Raw genomic sequence first — 22,812 nt, forward strand, 5'->3', positions numbered from 1 at the left:
CCTTGTGGCATAATTTGTTGTGTAGGTCAAACTACGCTCCCGCTGATAAGCCGCTGAATTGTTCTTCAAATCCATTTATAACTCAAAACAATGAAACATGCTTCATTTAGATATTTTTTTATTATTTAAAAAAAGCCTCTTTAAATGTCTACATTATAGAAGAAAACCCCTCTGCTATTCGTGCATTTTAATGTTCAGAACCTGAGCGGTAATTAAAGACGGTTTGTCGAGACAGGCAGATCGATTTGCTCTCTTTTATGTAGGATTTATGATGCAGCAGTGCACCTCGTGTCTCGGACGAGCAACAGAAGAACGCTGCATCCTTTTGCTTGTATTCTATGGACTGAATTAGGCCGTGGGCATCTCAAATACATGCAAGCTCCCCGTTTTTTCAGAGGCGCCTTAGAACAGCTAGCTTCGGTGGCAGCCCCCTCAGGCCGTGCCCAGCCAAAAATGGTGTTTTGGTTTGCTTCTCAATGGCTGCCGTTAGCCGGAGTCATTCCGTTGTTGGTGCATGCAGGCCGCCCCAGAGCTTGCGGATGGCAGCAGCTTTTAGTCGCTCACTCGGGCCTGGGATTAATTCTCATTAACTGGTACCGTTACGGAGAAATATCATAGCTGTAAGCACATCCACGAAGACTCTTCTCTTCCTCTGTGAAAAGGTGACTGCGCTGGGTGAAGATGCGCGAGGAAAACGGGAGCGAAACCCCTTGAGGTGCTCTGAGAACCCCGTTAAGCATCGTTGATTGATAGCACTGAGTTTTGACAGGGAAGATGACCCAGGAAACGTGGCGCGGTGGTACGAGCGAGGATTGCGCGCCGAGGTCTCGGATACCCGAGAGAGGGGCCATGCGTGCCCGGCAGGGACCGAGGTGCTGGGCAGAGGAGCGCTCCTGCCGCTGAGCGGCTGCGGGACGCAGCCTCTTTACCTCTCGAACCCCTTCCCTTCCAGCCTGAGCTCACCCTTGTTTCTTAAAGACCTGGGAATGGGCCAGTAAGGGGAGAAGCAGCCTCCGGTGGCCCCAGCCAGTCTGCCCTAGCACAGAGGCGACTTGCAGGACTGGAGCTCCCTTACCTTCCGTAGCGTTACCGGGGCTTAACTGCGGCTCAGCCTCCCGCGAGCGAGCCCTGAGCCCGCCGCTCCCCATCCACAGCCCCTCCACGAGCTCCTGCGCACCTCGCGTCCTGCAGAGGGGCTGAGGAACAGCGGGGCCCCCCCGGCATCGGGCCGGTTTAAGAGGCTTGGGATCTCTTAGGTGAAGAAGCTGGAGTTGTGCCGGCGGCGCTGGTGCAGCCACCTGACTTGGCACGCCGGCAGAGGCGAGGGGAGGAAACGGGGGAGATGGGCACGTCCTGCAAGCTGCTTTTTCCTCCCCGTGCCAAGCCATCGCCTTTGGGCTGGCTCGTGTCCTGCCTGCCTTGGCTCCAAGTAAATGCTAAACCCTTTGTGGGGCTGCCAAAGGGAAGGGAGTTTGGGGGGGGGAGGAATGGCAGAGGCTGGATGGCATTTTCCTGGGGCTCTTGCACATCCCCAGGATACCTGTACCTGCCAGGAGGCCTTCGCGTGACTTGGAAAATCACTGGTTTATTGTTGCCCTTTCCAGTTAAATTTCCTTCCCTCATCAAGCCTAGATAAAAGTCTGCATGGTTACAGCAGCGCTCTCCGGAAAATGCCAGAACAGACACGGCAGCCAGCAAAAGAAAAACACGCTGCTGATTTACGATTGCGATGCTCGGTACGCGCGCAGCCCAAGGGCTGCACGACGTCCTTCCCGAGCGTACCACCTCTAACTCGGCAATTCCCTGCTCTTGGCGGAGAAACTGAAAGCCCGGGCAGCCCTCGAGGCGGCTGAGGTGCCAGGAGGCGACAGGGGCTTGCGGGAGCGTGTTCCCTGTTCAGAAAGGTAAGTTAAGTTCCTTGTTCATTTTGAAAATGTACATACATATTTTAAATTCATGAAAGCTCAGAAAACGAGCACGCGCTGATATGAAGTGCAGCAGGCTTTATTCATGCGGCAGCATACACTCCTCTGTTTCCAAGCAAAGGTCACGGAAGGTCCAAATAACTCTTGAGTAGCTTTTTGCGAACTCATCTATAATTTTCCTGTTGAATTCATGTGACAGCTACTTGTGAAGAGATGATGAAAGTATCTGTAAATAAATACTCTCACTTAACATTCATTATTCCTACGAAACTTTTGAAAAGTGAGCTTTTCAAATATTCAGAAGTATTAAATCACGCTTTCCACTAACTTCAAACGTGAGCATCTCCTCTTACAGAAGGCTGAAGCTCAGTCAGGAGGCCAGTATCTCAGTAACTTCTGTGGAAATAAATGCTTGAAACACTGGACAGCATTACCTTTCAAAAAAAGCACTTTTTCTTTTCCACAAAGAAAAACCATACACGAACTCAGGATTTGCGAGTATAGAGGGGAAACATGTAACAAATACTACGTATGTTGACAGAACAGAGAGAGATGGAGTTGGAAAAGCAGAAACCCCTTTGTGACTAAAATCTGAGTTACCAGTCAGAGCAGCTTCTGTTTCGTGCCGCTCCTGTCAAGCCTTCCTCTTTCTTTTTCCAATAGCAAGTCAAAACCTTTTGATCCTGTGCTCAGTCGTTAAACCGAGCATTCCCTGGGCCACTAGTTTGCTCTTCCAGGTGTGACGTGCTTCCTCCGGTCTAACGCTGCACCTGATTTTCAGGGGGGACTCCTGGTTTCACTTCCTCCGGGTTAGACGCAATCTTTGAGTATCTTCTAGATCTCACTTGCTAATTTGTCTGTTGGGTTTCTTCTTTGTTATAGGCCACCTCATGCTGCAAATAGCTTGTGGAAAGAACACTCTGAAGAAAACAAAATCTTAAACGTCTTAGAAAAATGCTGCTATTAAGATTCATCAAATCCCTCCAACGTGACCATAACGTGCGCAAGCTTGACTTCAATACAGGTTTATGGGTGCCTATTTATTTTTTATGCCAGTGCAAAATGAGCAGGCTTTGCACCTGAAATGGCAGTTAGGGAGCCAGCAGGGGTTACCTGTAGTTCTGACTTTCAAGGCAGCATCAGCGGCTGCCATTTGAAAGGGCATTAACTGACCAGAAGTAAAAGTAACAAAAAGAGCAGCATTCCAACAAGCTCCTCTCAAAAACTGCAACTTACATGCAAGTTGTGATTAAATATGTGTCAGGTTTTGTTCACGTTGTAAAAAATCTGTTCACAGCAAGTATGAGAAGGTTTAATTTTTTATTTCCCCCCGTGTGCTGATAGGAAACTGAAGAGAGTTGCAAGCAGTTGGTTTACCACCTACTGGCACATTGGTGGAAATTTATTCTTTCGCTTTGCAATCAAAGCGATCACAAGCTATCAAACTCGATTTGCCAGAATGAGATCTCGGAGAAGCTGGACAAAGGTTTACCCCCAATGAGCAGCAGCACATTGCTATCGCTGCTAACTTCATCCACGGCGGTCGCGTGCTGACAGTCGGTTCCCTCCTCGTCTCCCACAATCTGGGCAGCAGCAAAAGTCTCTTCTTCTGAAGAGACAAACAGACGGAGAGCCTTGTCCTTTGACAAAATGCCTGTTGCTCCGTTTGGGTCCAGCTCTGCCTCTGAAGTGGTTTGAAACGCACAAAAGCCCCCTGGCTCCAGAGGAAAGCTGAAGGTTTTCATTTCAATTGCATTGCTTTCCTCGTTGCTGAACGCTCGGTATGCAGGCTGGTGACGGAAGTAGTTGCAAAAGCGAGTGTGCTTCGGGATGGTCACCAGCTGGTGATGGTCCTTCTGCTCACTCTTCCAGTGGCCAGGGAATGTGTCAGTGAAATCTGAGGTAGTCTGGAAATCAACACCAGTTCCTAAGATGCAGTGATAGATTTTAGGAGAAAAGTTTGCCTTTGTAGTACTGCTTAGCTTCTTCCACGTCTGCGTGTGGAAATGATACTTCCAGAGGTCATCAGTAGGACTGGAATTTGAAATCCCTCCACCAAAAACCAGCATAGAGTCTTTGAAGACTATTGAAGCATGACCTACCACTGGAGGAGGTCCTTGGCTGAATGTGAGAGAAACCGGCAGTTAAGGGGAGACCAACAAGAAACTAACACTGATTTTAGCCTCTACTTTTCTTTTGACTCAAAAGAATGACTGCTGAACAGCTGCATTGGGACATCAAAATTACACTGCTGACAGCTGCATCAAAGTGTTGCCAACGGCTCTTCCAAGGAAAGCCAAGTGGAGCCCCAGGGATGGCCGCAGTACTGCGTCTTGATCTGAACAGTTCCTATGATCACCAAAGGGGCAACATCTCCCTCTCTGCCTGCACGCAGTATCAAACGGTAAGACTAATTCTCTCTTTCTGTGTTAATTTAGTGTAACAAATAGTATAGTTTACCTTGTTCTGATGTTGGACCAGCTGCTGCTTACAAAGTCCCACTTCCACAAGTCCTTCTGTTCACTCAGCCCCATCAGTCCTCCAAAGAGGTACATGCCTGTGTGATAAACCACGGCTGAATGGCCGTGCCGAGGTCCTGGGCCAGCACCGTGAGGTGGGGTGGAAACACACAACCATTTTCTTGTATCTGAAAGCACAATATTAATTTATAGCTGTACCAAATTTACCCTAGTATTTGAGAGGGGATTTATTTCAAGAACAAAGTAACTATTCTGTTGGAGAATAAGGGTTTCTGCTCTAAGCTTATTATAATATAAGCTAGCAGCTTAAATTCTGACACTGGAAAACTGCATTTAAACAAGCAGTTTTGAAATAAACTTTTAATGAAAATGTCAGATGCTGTATGACAGATGCCATGGAAATTGTATTTACAGAGCAGTTTTTCCTACAGCTTTGTTAATTCATTAACTCTGACATGGAAAGATAATTTCCTGGCTATAAGAGGGAAAAATCAGTCAACAAAAACATTCCTTCATTAATGTCTGTGCTTATTCTCCCTGTGAGGGAATGAAGGATGAGATAAACCCATCATTCATTTCAAAATAGCGACTGAATGGCCACCAGATAACAAAAGCTATCCTCTAGGAAGTCTCTGGGAATCATCTGGTTTGCAACCACCAGATTAGCGATGAATATGCTAATGAAACCATCTCCTGTCAGGTTTGGCTCCCCATGGTCAGTTCTAGATTTGAGACTCAAAAGATGGCATTAATAATAGGCTGAAGTCAGGGTCTCCGCTGCATCTCCAAGTTTTTGGTAATCCTTGAAGAATTTAGTGAATAGTGAACAAAACATTCTCCCTGATTTTCAGCTCTAAAACTGGCAAATACTGCAAAACTTCTTCCATTATAATATAGTCTAATTAATTTCAGCTGGGTATTAATTTAATTGACAGAATTCATAATTAAATGCTGCCAAACAGAAGCCAAAACTAACTTACAACATTTCTACCGATAAGAATTTTCTTAACAGAGCAAGCCATGCTTTCCTGCAGCAGTCATCGTTTTACACTGGATCAAAACCTTATCGTGCTTTTTAACTTACCAAAATGGTAAGTCCAGAACTCTTGTGAAATGCCTCTGATGCCAAAGTATCCCCCGTAGATGCACATGCTGGAACGGTACACCACTGCGCTGTGACCTTTTCTGTTAGTTGGTGCCGAGCTCTGAAACAGTTTAATAATAAGACAAAAAAACTGTTAGCAGATCAAGTCGTATCAGTCGCAATGTCTGCCTTGGGAATATGCCCAAGTAATGAAAATCAGTGCTTTGGGTTGGGTTAAACTTCTTTGAAAATACAGAATAAACCCACCATTGAAGACTGGTATCGATGCAAATACGAACCGTTCTCAAATCTAGGCAACCCTCCCTTTTTAAGTAAGTCCACCACAGTATCCCGTGCCCACAGCCTCCCCCTCTCCGCACCGACATCAGCAGTGCTGCTTTCACAACTACTGCCAGGCACGGTTCCGGGACAGGCTGTAAATACAGCGGGCAACTCTTGGGAATATGATGGGGGGGATGTAGCCCTTTCCAACATCAAGCACAGCCTTTCCACACTGAGGAAACTTTAGTCCCAGGACTAACTCTCACTCGTTTTGCTTGGTGTGGCTTCGCCCGGCCACAAGTCCTAGGCTGTGCCCAGGCCCTCAGCAGGAAACCCGGCGGTTCCCACTGCGTCTGCAGCAGTTTTCAGCACTGCTGACACTCGTGGACCCAAACCTGGGGAGGCCCAGCTAAAGCCAAACCAAAATATAAGGCAAGTGTTTGGTTTTGGTCCTTTGGCTCTCCTTTGGTTGTTTCTTCTAAAACAGCCCTTGTTTTGGGGGGGCAGGGGGAAGCCATCTTCTCTAGTTTAGGATAATTACAAGAAACTGTTTACTCCTGCATGTAGGAAGGAGTGCATACATAATTCCATCATATTTTTTGTACATCATAAACAAAATTTCATCAACCATATAACACCTTTTTTTTTTCCCCACAAATGACCCTGCAGTGCCAAACTTTCTCTTGACTCCTCCACCAAACACAGGTAACGGCAGTAGTAACTGTATCACATCTTAACAAATCTTTGTGCAATTTCATAGTGTAATAACATTGTGAGGGTGAAGTTTCAATAGCAAAAAATGAGTCATTCTTTACAGGTAGTGATATAAAACCAGCCTCATAAGACCAAGACATAAATGCTTCCAGTAGTTTCATTTAGAAGTGGCAATATCTTGGTGAGTCCACGTGTTCAGACTGAAGAAATGAAAAATGCTGCAACACTTCATATTTCAAATTTATTAGTGCGACTGCCAATCTGTGTTCACAACCCTACTTTTAAAAGCACAGACTTCATGTGTGGTTGCAATATTCCATTTAAAATGAGTTTTCTTGATAAGGATTTCAGAAAAACAGAAGCAGTAGCAGAGGAGAGGACTTAACTTCTTATACAGGACTTAAATTTTAAGAGCAGTATTTTTAAACACTGTTTTAAAGAAGGAAAAAGCCTTAGTTATTGAAAGTGCAAAGAAATAAAGTATAGCCACATGTCTCTGAAGAGATAAGATTGGAACTGTTTGGGGGAACATATTTCAAAGCAATCTGTTTAATCAACAAAGCAACAGGCATTTGATTCACACATTCACCACTTCCTGGCTCCTTACCTCAGTCTCTGCTGGTACGTTACGGCACTCTGTCCATCTTGCAGAATCTAGGGGATTGTTTTAATAAAGCGCAGTTTAGATCCCAGACCACAAGAGGACACTCCTCCAACGTTAATTTTTCAAATTACAGATCTAATTTTCAAGTAAGTCTCATCCTGGTGTTTTCCACTGACAAGGATGAAGAAATCTGCTTCCCACTAAGACAGCAGTAACAAGGGACTTACAGGAGACATAGTTTAAATAGTTTTCCTGTATCCTTATCTGGTATCGAATCACAGAGATACCACATTGTATTTCCTGTTTCCTAAGGCTAAATTTCACAATGCAGAAATAACCTGTGATTTTCAGCATTTTCCGAACTTGCAGAATCCCCAGATTTAGCGATGGATGTATGGCTCCTCCTATTTATTATGTAAACCTTATGACAACAGCCTTATTTTTCTTGTTCCTTTTCACAGATCCCTTTAAAGTAGTCCTCAAGTTACAGTCAAAAATCACTGATCTATGATCACCATGAAGGAGTGGAAATATCAGATACCCAGCATCAGAGGCAGAATGAGAAAGCAGTGCAAGCTGACATTAATAAAAGCTATACTTGCCAGGAAAGATTTCAAATAATGAATGACCATGAAAAAACTAGACACGCAACAAACTTTAAATAACTCATTCCCAGTTTTCACTGATAAGTACCATGACTAATAAGATGCTTTCTCCTATGAAATATATTCTATCTGAGGATCTCTGTTCTTTCAGCAGGTAAGTATTTCAGACAAATGGTGGAAAACAAAGAAAGGATTAAAAAAAACCCCATTGACTTAAGGTTACATAGTGAAGTAGCAAAAGAGGCCAGGAAACTTAAATCTTGGTCTTGCCACAGGATTTACTAGCTTAAAAAGAAATCAATCTCTCTCTCTCCCCTCTCCGTCTGACACCAAAATAAGCAGCCATTACTATACACAGTATTTCCAAAGGGAGAATATACAGTGGATGACATTGCTATTACATTCAAATGTTGCACTGCTTTTATTAGAGTACACACTTAAGAAACGCCAAATGTTTGTTCTTAGGGAAAAAAAAAAACGTGCTATGAAATGCTGATTTCCCACCTTCTTGTTTAATTATACTTGTTTTTTCCTGTTCCATCATTGCTGTTTCTAGCTTATGTATTTCTTCAGTAAAAATACAAAATGAGATATACTTTACTGATCCACTTTCTTCCATAATAAAACAAAGAGCTTGGTTTTAAAAATTTATGTAACATAAGGAAAAAACTTTAAATATTACCCGTAATAATTATTGGGTTTTATGACCAAATAGTAAACTTCAGGGAAGGGGAGGAATGGAAATTCTGAGACCTTAACATACATAAAAGTTTCCCATAAGACACTTTCTAATTAAAGTAAGAGCTGATTCTTTGATAGCTTAACAGCCTAATTTTAGGGGGAAAATACGCACGCAGTTTTACACGCATTACTTCTTGTAAAGCCTAGGGAAGGCTATGTTACAAGCAGCAGAAAACAGTTCGGCTCTTACTATTTATTAGTGCCTATGGACTTGGAATGTCCCATGGAAGAGACTGGCTATTGTGTATCATACCAATGTCGTACATCCAGAGAGGAGTTTTTGCTTGTGTGAAAGCAGAATCTACCATCCCACCAAAAATATACAGGGTGCCCTGCAAAACGCAAGAATATTTGTCACTTATAGGTAGGCATATAGCATGAAAATAATCTTTTAAGCAATTCTTAAATGAAAAGGCTGCCATCACCAAAATATAAACAACAATAATGCATATGATGATCTATTAACAATTCAAGAGGCAATCACAAAAAGCCACCAACTTTTAATCATGTCTTTATCCTCTCCCAGTAGGAAACCCTGATGAACGTTGTGCTATTTTAATGGGGAGAGCATTCCAGAACCACTCACTTCCTCGTCAATCTGGGACAGCTTGAGGGATGCGGATCTGGAGCTCTCAGAGGCATTACTCAGGTAATATTAGATCATGCATGTTTATAGAAAGATTTCATTGCAGTACAGCTCCTGATATCCTAAATTCCGTTTTCCCCTCACAAGCAAAGCTGTAATTCTTATTTGCCTTCACTCCCCCGTCCCTCTTCTATGCAAGTTCTTAAGTGAATGTTTTTATGCTGTAGCTTATCATGCAAATGAATTCAGAGCAACTGTTACAACTAAGTCAAAGAATGTGCTGCCAAGGTCTTTATTTTGTATTACTATTATGTACTGAGCATTGACTGAGGAAATCGGGGAGCTGCACACTGCTGCAAAGCTAACATACTGTCACTTTATTCAGGAAGATTCCAAAACATTGGTACAGCTACATCCAGAATTGCAGTGACATAAAAGTATCTTCTGGGTATAGTATGTCAGTACATAATAATGTATGATGTTTTATTTCATTGTATAATAGGAAATAAAATGTTAGGATACAGACAATATAAATCTTGGTCTCCTACCTTATAAGCCACCATTGAATGTTCTTCCAGTTCTTCTGGACCATCTCTTGAGCAATCCAGCATTTCCCATTCATTTTTTCCTATAAACCAAAGTTGAAGTTAAGACAGCGGTGCACTCAACACATAAACATTAGGGAAAAGGTGAAAAGATCGGCTTTGAATTTGGCTGTGCTGCCGGAGTCAATGGGGGAAAATATAGTATTTTGTCATCTTTCCTCTCTGTTAGTTCAGAAGACTGAGGCACTTCCTGCAAAATTAAATATGTGCATTTTTCTATTTAGCAAACTTAAACGTAATAAAAATTGATCTTGTTACTGCTTTTATTTTAATGCTTTACTGTTACCTACATCAAAACCCAAGTATTCTATGAGCATGAACCTCGGCACAATTCTGTGTTTTATTCCAGTAACAACAATTGAACAGGGAACACCATACATTAAGTAAAAAAAATACAAAGTGTCATATTTGATCGTGCATTATTAATACAGTCTTACAAGGTATTGTATTCATGTGTTCTCTTTGTGCACTTTTACATGCATAAACTATTCCTATGTTAAAGAGTCAATAAAGCTATGTCTTTGATATCCCTTGCTAGAACTAGGATATTTTAAATGACTCAGTATTTCTAGTCAAAAAAAAAAAAAAAAAAAAAAAAGGAACTGAACTGAAATCTAAACTTTCTGGGACAGCTGCAACAGGAACAAACACACACCATTTGCCCAATGAACAAAATGCAGTTTATCCATCATTTTGATGGAGAGACTTTAAATGTGAATAATCTGTTAACTACGGGGCATCTCCAATTTCATGATGGCTGGCTGTAGAATCTCTTTAATCCTGACATACAAGTGAAGGGGCAAACTTACCTATATTGTATCGCCAAAAATCCCTAAGGCTGGCGGTGTTCCGCCCTCCATAGAGATAAACAAATCCTCTGCAAATAATGCAAGCATGTTTATATCGATCACAGGGAGAGGGCTTCTTTTGGGGTGCAGATTTCCAATCACAGTGTGTCGTTTTTCCTTTCATGCTGACAACTAGGATCTTATCCAAGTATCAACTTGCAAAGGACAGCCATGTCAGGGGAGGGTCCCAAAACATCAGGGACAGGGCTTAAACCCTGCTTGGTCTGTAAAAAAGACAAAAAAATAGGCTCAAGTTAAAAAAGGGGGGAAAAAAAGACAGAAAAAAAGAAAAGTCTCTGCCTTACGGTAAAAAGTTACTGTGTTTTCTTCTCATTCCCATCCAACGCAACCTGACAATTTTGGCCATCTGTGACAATACGCTAACTGAAGCAAAGCCTTTGAAATGCTGACTCTGAGTCTTGTATCAGTGAGACTGGGATAGGAAAGTTCGTGGAGCTGAAAGTTTTCCAGAGGATATCGGCAAACAGAAGTGATAAACTGCAATACCCTGCATTTGCAATATGGTAGAAACCAATGCTTGGTCTTTTTACGCTACGAAAAAGTACTTAAACAAATCTGTACTTAAAACAAAATTCAGAAAGAGTGAATATTACAGATGAAAGTAATGCATTAGCAGTGGTCCAGAATTTATTTAGACTTTCACTTGCAAACCAGCTGAAATTACAATGCATCTGGAAAAAATGACACTATCCTTTTATTTGCCACAAGATGTCACTGTGTTCTGTGAAGACACAAGTACCAAGGCGATACAAAGTGCTTTTTTAGCATGCATATTATCCCAGGTCCTTGGATTTTCTGGGGTGTCACCACTGCTACTGTCCTGAAACTGTAGCCCAGTGTCTCTCTGATATGACTGACCTCTTTCTCTGTTAAATGTATAGGGAGGTAGGGCACAGTCTGTATAAAATATGAACAGCTTAACTGTTATTTTGATTCCTGAAATCAAAATAGACACAATGAGACAACATGCTACAGCGAGATGCTTCAGATATTAAATATTCTAGCTGCAAAAGGTGTAAGTCTGTATTTTCACTGTATCCAAAATTTGTACTTATCACTATTTATTTCCATAGTCAGTAGCCAAAAGAAGTGACCCAGGAAGTGTTTACAAGATTAATCCTTACTGCATCACTCTCTTCAGGTGCTTACAGAGAAGTCCAGCAGAAGTTGCACATAATTGGAGGAAGAGCAAAGATTACAGTAAAGCAAGCTACAAAAGATAGTAATATTTCATATTTATATATATATTTCATATTAATATGAAATGTATATATCTAATTTAACTTACCTCTAAAATTTACCATTTGTAAGACTGGAATATATTCAGTGACAAAAACATGGTACAGAATCTCTTGCAGCCTATTCTGGCAAGACTAGCTATTTAAATTATGTTCATCTTGTTTATGCAAACCAGTATTGTCAGTTATTACTGTAGAAAACTGAAGTATATTCTTTTTATGTTTTGTCTGAAAGAATACAAGATTGGCAGCATTTACACAGGTGTGCATTTCTCTTTTCCTGGGGAATTAGCAGCTATGAAGTACTGAAGCATTATAGGTGTGTAAGTCCGTAATACTTTACGGCATGCCATTGAGAAGGGAAAAGCAGCTGAAGTCGCAAAGCACGGGTCCTCTCCCTACCTCTGCCAAAGCCACAGCCGATTCATCTGTTTACTTCCACAGCTAAATGGGGACAAAGACACCTCCTTAGTAAAACACTTCATATTTGCTGATGCAGTGCTGTGTGTGAGTGCCAAGGTATTAGTACTATTGATATAATTTAATGTGAAAAAGGTGACAGGCCTCTGCTATTAATACTTTACAAAGGTAAAATAGGCTTGTCCCCTTGAGTTTTGTTTTTTTTCCCAGCTACAAAACTGGTTACTCCTCTTCCTACATACTTCTGCTTGTTATTCTTCCTACAAACCTTGCCTCCTATTATACACACATTCAGAGAAGACCACAGCCCTGATTTCACATAGGAGAGCAGCAACAAAATCCTGTCCACCTGTTTATCTACCCCGGCTGAACCCTGTGTAAGGCAGGCGAGCAGGATGGGATAACAAAAGGCCAATCTGGGACTAACTGAATGGGTGTCTCCTCCCAGTCACACCTTCCGAGCGTCCCGGACCCTTGTGAATCACAGCCATTTACTCTCAGCGCAAAGCATTCTTGGAAGCAGACCTACAATCAAAAACTGCACAACATTTCAGAGTTGGGGGAAAAAAGCACATTCAAAGTTAATCTTGAATCTTGCCTTTCATCACTGGTATTTTACATGACAAACTTGACTCCTGGATTGCCTTTCTATAGAACCAGGCTCACCAAAGTTCATCTACCGTCTACTTTAACAGTCCTGTTCCCAAAGAAAAACTCCTTCTCTTCTGAGAACAGTGTCACCGAGAAGTATCCTCTGTGTCATGCAACACTGACCTCAGCTTCAACTTGGTACAAGCAAGATCAATTATCCAATAGGAAGCTCTAACTTCAGCAGAATTTCCAAAAAAAAATACCCCAAAAGACAACTCAGAACATTTTTATCCAACTTTTTTTTTTTCCAAAACAGCTGTAGCACACAAAAAAATGGCTGCTGCTCTCCAAACTCTTCTACCATTTCATTCTAAAAATAGCTCCCATGCAATCAATCCCAATTGTTAAACGGCTGGAGGAGCTGCGAGACGAGGACCTAAAGAGCTGCAATTAGCGTGGTAACTATAGCACAGAGTGCTTATCAATTAATGGCGCCACGCTACTGTTTCATAATACAAATAATTCAGGAAATGTAGAAAGACAGGAATTACTTCAGGAAATGCAGTTTATGTGTTCATTATATAATTATTTATCTTTCTATTAGATGTGGTTTCTCAGACAAATTATTTCTTTATTTAAAGTATTACTTAAATAGATCTTCATTAAAGCTTTTTTCTACCTCGGTCCCCTGATTCATTTCCATCTGTTTTCAATATACTCAGAAAAGTTTCAGATTTCAGAGGATTGAGCCTTTTGAAATATAATGAGATATGAAACCACTCATATTGGGGGAAAAAAGTAGGAAATCTGTTTGTTTGTTTGTTTTGTTAATAACCCAGTCTTCTGAGCTCAACCCTTGCACCTCTATGTGCAGAACACCGTATTTTCTTATTAGGCAACTTGATGTTTTACTGCTCTTCAAAAAAATAACAGATCTTCCTGATTCTACTTATCTTACGAACCTTTGCTTTAGTGGTGGTTTTATTGTAATGTGTGTTCCAACAGGACTGCCTGCATGAATATGGAGAAAATTTTGACCAAAGACTCGCAAGGCAGTTACGAATTACTAGTTTTAAAAACAAAACCACTTTGTTTAGAGTAGTTTAGAGGGCAGGGCTTTTTTTCAGTACATCACATTTAACTTGCAATGCCTTACTATGTGTGATAGATTTTTAGTAACCTTAGGTTTGCTATTTTATTATTTTTTAAATTCAAGTTGTTATGAACTGTTTTGGGGGGGTGGTGGTGTGTGGTTGTTTGCTTGTTTTCAAAATACAGGAATTAATTTTCAGAGATGCTCAGCTTCAGAATTTCAACCTGAAACTCCAGAATGGCTTTGGGAATATAGAGTATGTGTAATATTTCTGCATTATTATAATTCTGAATTGAAATAAGGGCCTTGTTTTGCTATATGTTGTAAACATACAGTTACTACATGACTGAGCTTACAACTGAAGTAGTCAAGATAAAAGGAAGGAGATGAAAAACAGTGTTTGTTCTTACAGGGGGAGGCTGAAGGACAAAAAGAGGATTTGCAAGATGACAAAGCAAAGCAGGGGACACAGCTCCATCCCGATTTCAGGGTTCAGAAAAATGACAGGTACTTTCAAGTAAAACAACAACAGCTCTGTCATCTTTATAAAGCTCAGAGCACACATACTGAAAATTTACAGAAAATCTGAAAGGCTTTTACATTAAATAACACTTATTTGAATTTTAACAGTTTAGGGTAGGATTCTTAAACATTATCACTGCGTATTTCAGTGCTTCAGAATTCTTTCTGTAGTGAACAGCTATTTCAAAGGAGGTAACTCTTCTAAAACAGTCACGTATAATTACAGTTTCTATATACTGTCAACTTATATATCTAACTATGCAACCACTGTTTCTGGAGCGTGCAGTCCTACGCCACCGAGGGCACTGGCACCCTTACTGCAAAGCAGATGAGAGCGTCACAAATCTTCCCCTGTGAACAGCTGTCTGCTTATTTCTGGAGCTCTGCAGGTAACGTATTGTGTTTCCTTAATTCAGATCACATTAATATTAAAGCTCTAATTTTGTAATTTCAGAATAAATTCAGATGTTTACATACAATTGCAAAATGAAATTTTGCAAATTGACATTATTAATATATTATATTTTGGGTTTTTTCTAGAAGCTTTCACCCAGAAAAGAAATCCTTTATGTTCATTACTGTGTAGCACTACTCGATCTCTATTACAAGGCGAGTTCTTAAGTAGTCATAAATACAAGAATTTATTAAATAAAGAAGTATAAATATATCCAGTTGTATTTTCTATGTGCTAAGTATATTTCTCATATTTAAGTAAACAAATACAACTTGGTTTGGGATAATACAGTAAATATTTAAGCTCTTTCCCAAATATGGTGGTGGTGGGGACTTCTGGAAAAAAGAAATTCACTACTTAAAATATTTCTGAGATTGTTACATCCTTTATATAGAACTCTAATATATGAATCAGGAAATCACCTTTGCCACTGTATTGAAATAAGTCTTATAAATAAATAAGTCTTAAAAATAAATGCATCTATATTACCTTACTTTCATGGCTTGTTTTCCTTAGTAAATTAAAATATCAGTTTTTGTTTGGGATGTGGTGGGCTGCTTTGTTGTTTCGATTTTTTTTAAGAACAACAGGCTCTTTCATCTAAAAAAAATAGAATATATGGTTTTCAGTAGCAGATCTCCCAAGGTAATCTGTTAAATATGACTTCCAGAACTGCAATTAATCATTTGACTGCAACCCAATTTTCAGTGAAGTTTCTGAGAAAGAGCTTCCTGAAGTACACATCTGTAGGTGGCACAAGTACAGCACATTATGGACATATAAATCCAGTGCACCAGCCATGCCTGATCAAAAGTTTATGCTGATAATCAATGTAAGTGCATATGGGTTTTATTTATTTTTGGTCCTTAATAGAACATTTACTACAGAAATCTAATCTGCTTTTCAAATCTTATTTAAGGTCATGTTGCTGACTCCATCCATAGGCATGTCAAGAGCTCGTTCTCTGTTGTGGTCCTACCATATAACTGGGGTAGGTGCCCTGACTGTAAAGTGTCACTACAGCAAGATGGCCCTTTGGTCGGTAGCTGAGACAAACAGGTAACTTTTCAAGTTCTAGATATGGCAGAGGGAGGAAATACAGTTCCTGGCCCTCACACTTCAAGATAAAAGAAATGAGAAACTCCCACCATGTTCACAAGGAAGCCTAAGGTGTATTTGGCCTTTTACCTTTTCCTTGGAAGTAATTTGTGCTGTCACCACTGGAAACAGGTCACTCCAATACATGGGTCATCACCCCTTCCCCTGAGAAACAGCAGTTTTCAATGTTCCAAAAGGCATCATTTGGGGGATTTCACAAAAACTTACTAGTTGGATTCTTTCAAGATACAGCAGGCAGGTGCCCTGGAGAGTCCCTGTAATAAATCTGTACTTAGGTGTGACTGAATGCATCTTCTTCACATCTCGTGACCTGCTGTTGAAGCAACTTCAAAAATACTTTATTTCCTAAGAGAAACTCTACTTGTGCTAATTCATAAAATTTTCTAGGTTAGGAAGAAAGACTCTGGTAGACAAAGGAGTCAGTGGCTGCCCAGTCTGCCTACTCTCCTCAGGCACAAATTAAGACTACTATAGTATATACTTGACAGCTGAGAATGTATCAGTGAAAAGCTGTTATCTTCCACAGAAAAAAAGTATGCACTGAATTTTACTTGTTTGTTCTTTATATTCCCTGACTGAGGAAACGGAACATCTAATAAAACACTCAGCCACACTTACAACTTAATGCCACACTTCGGGGAAGACAGACGTGTTTTTCTTTTCCCCAAGACATTTTGCCCTTAGATGAACATGGAGCGATGGGGTAGAGAAGACATACAAGGTTATGAGAATAGCAGAAACTGTAGCTTGGAGAAATAGGAGGGAGGAAAGAGAGGGCATTTGGCAATGAGAATAATAAAATGTTCCAGCTGGCAAATGTTAAAACATCCAGATATCATGTTAGAATCAGTATGAATTTAGATTACACAGTATGGGAGAAGTCATGAGAGACTTGCGTGAGAAAGAATCAGATGGCACAACTGGAAAGGCTGTCAGTAATGACTGGAGGAAAAACTGAGTACAAAAAGGATCTTTTATAGGGAAAATGAATTTACACAGTCAGGTGAAAGATGGTTGCATAAAAACAGATGATACAATTGCATAGCTGGAATAGATTGCATAGAGAGGAATAGCTGGATTTTAGCCTGGCAAAGAAAACAAAGGTGTCAGGCGGGCACACAGTAATAATAACCGTGATGGCTCACAATAACCTTGATGCCAACAGTTACTGGGCTGCACCAGCAAATGGAAAAAAAACAAACCCACATAATTTCAATATATAAAGGAGAGAAAAAGCATATGAGTAACTTTACACATACACGTTGTCGCTCCAAATTCAAATGGAATTACTCATGTGAATAAAACCAGTGATATGCATGAGCCCTGCACAACGTAGCCTAGATACCAGAGCAAAAGAAGGACCAACTCCTTTGTTAGAAGTCTGAAAAAATGTTTTGCAAGCTGTTTTCATATTCAGACTCCGAATGACAGGGTCCATTTTTGACTGGAGCCTGGCTTTCTGAAAAATCCTCACTCCCAGCTAACGTGGTCCAGTATTCATCCCAAGCCAGATGCACTTTGGCTTGGGTTTTGGATGGTTGCATTTCTTTGTTTGTCTTTTGCTCGATAGAAGGCATTTTGTTGCTTTATGCTCTTTGATTGTGGAAAAGGGAACGAGCACAAAGAGGGTGGTGAATCTCCTAAATTGGAAGCAAGGAAACAAGAGCTCTGGCTGGCCCTACCACAGACCTGCGCAGCATGGGAGAAGTCGCAGGTCCCCTTTCCGCAGCGATCTCCTGGCTGCAAAGCGCTGACGCCGCTTCCTTCCTTCTTTTCACGCGCTTTGTTTCGTTTCGTACCTTTGGACGAAAGCAACTTCGTGTACAACTGCACACAGCTGTACAACAGTAGCGTTGTACAACAGTACAACTGCGTGTACTGAAACGTCGCCTAAGCGTTCCCTGCGATGCTGTGTGTGCGCTAGAGCTGGTCAGGGCCCTCACCGCCTTCCCTCTGCTCCCCGTCTCCCGGCGGCGGTGCTGGCTTCTCCCCGGCGGGTGCTGAGGCCCCCCGCCCCTCTTGCTGCGCCCCTTCCCCGGGCAGGCCTCACCTCTGCATCTCCCTCTCCTCTCCAGGTACCGCTGCTCACCACCTCAGCTGGGCTTTGGTCCTGACAGGACATTAAAAAAAAAAAAAAAAAAAAAAAAGAGGAAAAATAAGAGTCTTGTGAGCCTGCATTTGGCCAGCCCGGCTGCGCCCACCGCCTCCCCTCAGGTCTGCCCTCACAGGGGGACGCCATGCCCTGCACACCGCTCGCCCCAGACACCAAACGGGGACACCCCCACACCCCCGCAACCCCGGAGGTGAAGGGAGGGATCGCCTTCGGGCGGCCCGCACCACAGCGGCAGCCAAGGCCGCCAGCCCTCAGCCGGGAGCGGGGCCCCTCCGCCCGGCGGCCACTGCGTGAGGCGAGGGGCGCCGCCGCCGGGGGGGCGGCAGGCCTGTCCCGCTCGGCCGCCAGCACCCGGGAGCGAAACCCCCTCCCTGGGGCGGCAGCCGGGAGCCTCCGCCCGCCTCCACCCTCTCCCCGGGCTCCCTCTCACCTCCCGAGGGCGGCGGGGCCGGCGGCGAGCCGGGGGCCGGCGGGCGGGCGGTGAGGCGCGGCCCCGGCCCGAGCCTGCGCGGCGGCGGCGGAGGCGCGCAGGCAGCGCGGGCTGCGGTGCGCTGCCGCCTGCCCGCCCGGCCGCTGCCGCCCGTCCCTGGGCTGGGGACGGGCTCCGGGAGGGACTCGTGGGTGTCGCGGCCGCGGCGTGGCCGCGGCGGCCGGGGGCAGGACCGGACCCGCCCGCCTGCGGGGGGTCCCCGGGGAGGGCGGCGGGGAAGCGGGGGGTGCCGGAGGCTGCGCCGAGGGGGCGCGCGGTGCCTCGGGCTGGGTGCGCTGCCGGGAGGAACGTGCCGTCCTCGCCTGCTGCCCTGGCGTAGCCCTGTTACTCACGAGGAATGTATAAACCCTCGTGTCGGGCCTGCACGCAGCCAGAAACAATTTTTTTTTCTTTTTTTTTTTTTTGCTGTTGTTGGGAAGGGGGAGCACGGAGAGGTGGTTTGTGTCTGCCCTCCGTTCCAAGCCCTTTTAACTCAGCACTTAGCCCAAAATCCGTCTCCGTACGCTCTCCTCAGAGCCACAGCCCCAGTACTTGCTCGGACTTGTGTCCTTGGCTCTCTGCTCATCTGCTTCAGCTTCCCCGGGATTTGCTTTTTTTTTTTTTTTTTTTCTTTTCTTTCTGTTTCTGCTTTACAGCTACATAAGGCTTCATAAAACAGTTGGGAATGAAACTGCCCTGCCCACACGTGCCTGTATTTTCCATCTTGGCATGTTTTCCTGCTTGGGGTGGAGGCTACTACTTTTTCCTTAGTCTTGCTCCTAAAAAAGAAAGAGCGTAATTGTTTTTTTCAAGTTATTTTGAGTGGAGGCCAATAGATACACCCAGTCCATAGCAATGCAAAGCATGTGGCCTGGACTATAGGAATAATATGAATACCTTCAATTACATTATGTATAATATATCCACGTATGGTAGCAATATATGCTTCTGAATTTTTTCATGCTAGGACTTAGGTGTTACTGAGAGGCCGGTCCAGAACTACAGGGCAGAACTTTCCCCCGACCCTCTTAATTGCCTCCTGCTAGGAATTAAAAAAAAAAAAACAAAAACACCAAAAAACAAAAAAACCCAAACCCCAAAACAAACCCACACATTTTTCATAAAAAGAACTCTGAGATCATTAGCTAACATTTGGAAGTCCCTCAAATTAACATGCGTGAAGGACTGCGGCCAAACTCCCACTGGCTCCCATAAAAGCAGTAATCAGTCCTTCAAGCAAGATTCTCTACAAAATAACACCCAGAAGCCCCTGCAGAAGGGATTGCCAATCTCACCATCTGACTAGATTAAAAACAGCAGTAACAATGTGATAATTGACAGGAGAAACTTCCCTGACAAGGAATGAATCAGTGTTTATTTTTAGCCTTTCCCCCAAAGGCTTTATTTAAACAAAAGATTAACTAATTATTTCCGTCGTTATATTGTCCACACTAGAAACAGGAGGTGGCAGATCCTTATGTATCTGCAGGGAGCACTTTGTTTTGGCTCATCCTTTGAGCTCTGCGCCCTGGACGGATGCGACGATGCCAATTGTCCTTTCGTTTCTAGTCCAGTCAATCTGAAAAGTATCAAGGCTTCACTAAATTTAGACACCCCCATCAATATTTTTTATTTCCTAAATAGCAACCCTCAGAAAAGGTTTCAGAAAATGTAAATTGTCATTTTCTCTGTATCCCACCTTTACTCCAAAGCTTACCTTGAAAAACAAGTCAGTATTAATCCTGTCACTGCAACTGCCCGCTGCAGCCCTTTGCAATGACAGAGCACTCGCACTCCAAGAAGATAAGGTTGCTCTACCTGTGCACAGGAGCCAGCAGTAAAATCTTATCTAGGAGAAGGCAGCTCACCTGAGAAAAGGCTGGCGAAAGACTCGTCCCGTTTTATCGGACAAATGCAAGGAAACAGTATCAATCCCAGTAACACCAAATAATACCTATGTTTCTGGTAATAAGCTTTTGGGGTTCTGCTTTGTTTTGAAGTGAGGGACTTGAAGTGTTTCTCTTAAATTTTGAATGACTTGTGGATTGCAGTGTGGGTTTCATTAGCAGAGAAGGAATCAGACTTCTTTGAAAATGTCTGAGGATATATTTTTGTGGCTTATCTGCTATGGAACTAAGAAACATGAATGACCCTTTGTTTCATTGTACTGCTTACCTATAATATGAGGATTGCTACAAAATATACAAAGAACTGATTTACTGGTCTCTTACTTTCATAGTCTCAAAGCAATTGTACCATACTAAATCCATAGGTCAAATTGTATTAATTTTGGTCCTGAAGAATGAGTCTCATTTTCAGCATCTAAGTATTTATTCTTCAATATGAAAATGTTTGTGTAGAATTTCTTTTCCATGCTCCTTAATTTCAGATGATAATTTTGGATATGACCACTTGGGCTAAGCCAATTCTAGGTAAAACAGTTTATCTATCTGTACCATTTTAGTGCATACCTGATCGTTCCTGAACAGAGTGAAATGTGAAGTAGAAAACCATAGAAATCATGGAAAATTATCAGTTTCTTTATATGCAGCCCACTGGTCTCTTACAGAGGTTAGAGGGAGAAACGCCACTGTTGTATTGCTTATAGGAGCAAACTGAATCTTCGGTATCTCATCTCATATGTTAATGCAAGAGATGCATCAAAATGGAATTTTACCTAGAAATAAAAGTATCCTTTCTCCTGTTTCTACACCTCCTGAGGAGACCATTGCAGAAACAGCTGCTCGTTGGGATGAGCTCTCTGCTTTGCAAGTATTATCTGCAACGGTGACCCCACAACCCCAGATAATTTAATTTCTGTTTAGAAGTAAGATGAATGTAGAACACTAACAGGAACATTGTACAAAATGATTTAATCTGTGGGCAATCAGGCCAAACAAATACACGAATCATTCATATGCATCTGCATTGCAAGAGATGATACAGTTAACTACAAAGGAAAACATTACTGAGGGGGGGAGGGTGAGGCTGGGAATAAGGTAGATCAGTAAAATCTGCATGAAATACATGGGGTTTCAACCAGAATTTATTTTATTGGCTGCAGGCCATGTCCAAAAAATAAGGGTTTAGGGCAGAATTTGAGCTCCTAAATCTAAAACAGAGATGGTGAAAAACCCTGGTGAGCTGAGTCTGACCTTGCATCATGCCCAAATTCCCAAGCCACCTTACCTGTTTTTACATAAGCTATTCTGCTGTATCGAGCTTCTCTGAGTGCCCAGATCTGCAGCAGTCCAACAGGTCTAAGCAGCTTGGTACTCATTCACATCTCAACTCGGTCAGGAACGAAGAACTATATGCTGCTCCATACAAGTCCCCTGAGCAGCTCAGTTCAAGAGGTAATCTTCAAACCCCTCTAATGGATGCCAGTGGGACTGAGTCTTCACAACTGCACCTCTACCTGTTCCTTCTAAAAAGATGTTTTTATAATACGCTAGAGCAGGTAAAGCATTTCTCCAGGAAGTGGAAGGTCTGAGTTCAGGGCTTGTTCTTTGCAGATCAGAGATATCAGTAGTCACACTGATGTCTGGGTGCAGAAGTATTCACCTGAAACCAGCTTCAAAGCTTGATCACTCTCATTTGTGACCCTGCCCAGGACACACCTGGAGCGGGTGGTGAAGCTCTGCACAAGGATGCTCAAATTAGCATTGACGTGTTCCTGCCAGGACTGGGTAATGCCATACCACCAGAGAAGGCTGAAAAGCAGCAGAGATTATTAGCTGAGATGCAACAAACGTGAAGATGGTGGTACATACTGTGTCCAAGTCTAGCTAGCCCAGGAGCCTCCCATTTCAGCACGTTCCTGCTCTCAAGCAAGCAACAATCTACGTGCATTGTCTAAACAACTTCAATGTGGAAAACTGATTTAAAAAAACAGAAGTTATTGATTTTTAACAGAAATGTTCCTCTCAGCCTAGCAACAGGTACTCGGGAGTTTGGATTTGCAGCTATCAGACTGGTAGGTACAGCCAGTACCGGCTAGTAGTCACCTCTCCGGGGATGTCAGATTTGGGAATTACCGCTGGATGGCACTCTTGTGCCACAGAGTATGGAACTGTATGTGCTTTTATTTGGCTGCAAATACAGACATCTTTTAAAGACAAAGAGCCAAGTTCGCTTCTTCCTTATGCCGCCATAAATTTGGAGTGGCTTCACGTAAGGCAGTTTAATTTAGAGTTGCACCAGCATAACTGGGAGAAGAATACGAACCAGATGTTGAGAAGCAATATTTTGGCTATTAATTCTATCGATAAAGTTTTGAACAATTTATGAAACTTGAA

The 22,812-nt window shown here is 42.6% G+C and overlaps 1 protein-coding gene across 3 annotated transcripts; it reads right to left on the bottom strand.

The window, feature by feature from the left end:
- Positions 1–226: 226 nt before the first annotated feature.
- Positions 227–18,602, bottom strand: LOC309591281 (leucine-zipper-like transcriptional regulator 1). 3 transcript variants are annotated; one of them, XM_082313390.1, is made up of 10 exons: positions 18,476–18,602; positions 17,983–18,042; positions 17,622–17,731; positions 10,436–10,698; positions 9,570–9,649; positions 8,689–8,767; positions 7,093–7,139; positions 5,490–5,610; positions 4,386–4,572; positions 227–4,046 (listed from the first exon to the last, which is right to left on the bottom strand). In XM_082313390.1, exons 4-10 carry the CDS (start codon positions 10,596–10,598, stop codon positions 3,356–3,358), a joined length of 1,368 nt encoding a protein of 455 aa, XP_082169516.1. In that variant the 5' UTR covers positions 10,599–10,698; positions 17,622–17,731; positions 17,983–18,042; positions 18,476–18,602; the 3' UTR covers positions 227–3,355. The 3 variants fall into 3 exon arrangements, with proteins under 3 accessions (XP_082169516.1, XP_082169517.1, XP_082169515.1); XM_082313391.1 differs by lacking the exon at positions 17,622–17,731; XM_082313389.1 differs by having other exon boundaries at positions 17,622–18,042.
- Between the last annotated feature and the right edge of the window lie 4,210 nt (positions 18,603–22,812).

Source organism: Platalea leucorodia (assembly GCF_965183815.1).
Source record: "Platalea leucorodia genome assembly, chromosome: 5".
Classification (NCBI taxonomy): Eukaryota; Metazoa; Chordata; class Aves; order Pelecaniformes; family Threskiornithidae; genus Platalea; species Platalea leucorodia.

What these genes read in the sequence shown, in the direction of transcription:
- LOC309591281 (XM_082313391.1), bottom strand. Translation starts at nt 10,598, where the DNA reads ATGAAAGGAAAAACGACACACTGTGATTGGAAATCTGCACCCCAAAAG. An exon ending in ATTCAATGGTGGCTTATAAG is followed by an intron (nt 8,768 to 9,569) that starts GTAGGAGACCAA and finishes TGCGTTTTGCAG; the next exon opens with GGCACCCTGTATATTTTTGG. An exon ending in ACGTACCAGCAGAGACTGAG is followed by an intron (nt 5,611 to 7,092) that starts GTAAGGAGCCAG and finishes AAACTGTTTCAG; the next exon opens with AGCTCGGCACCAACTAACAG.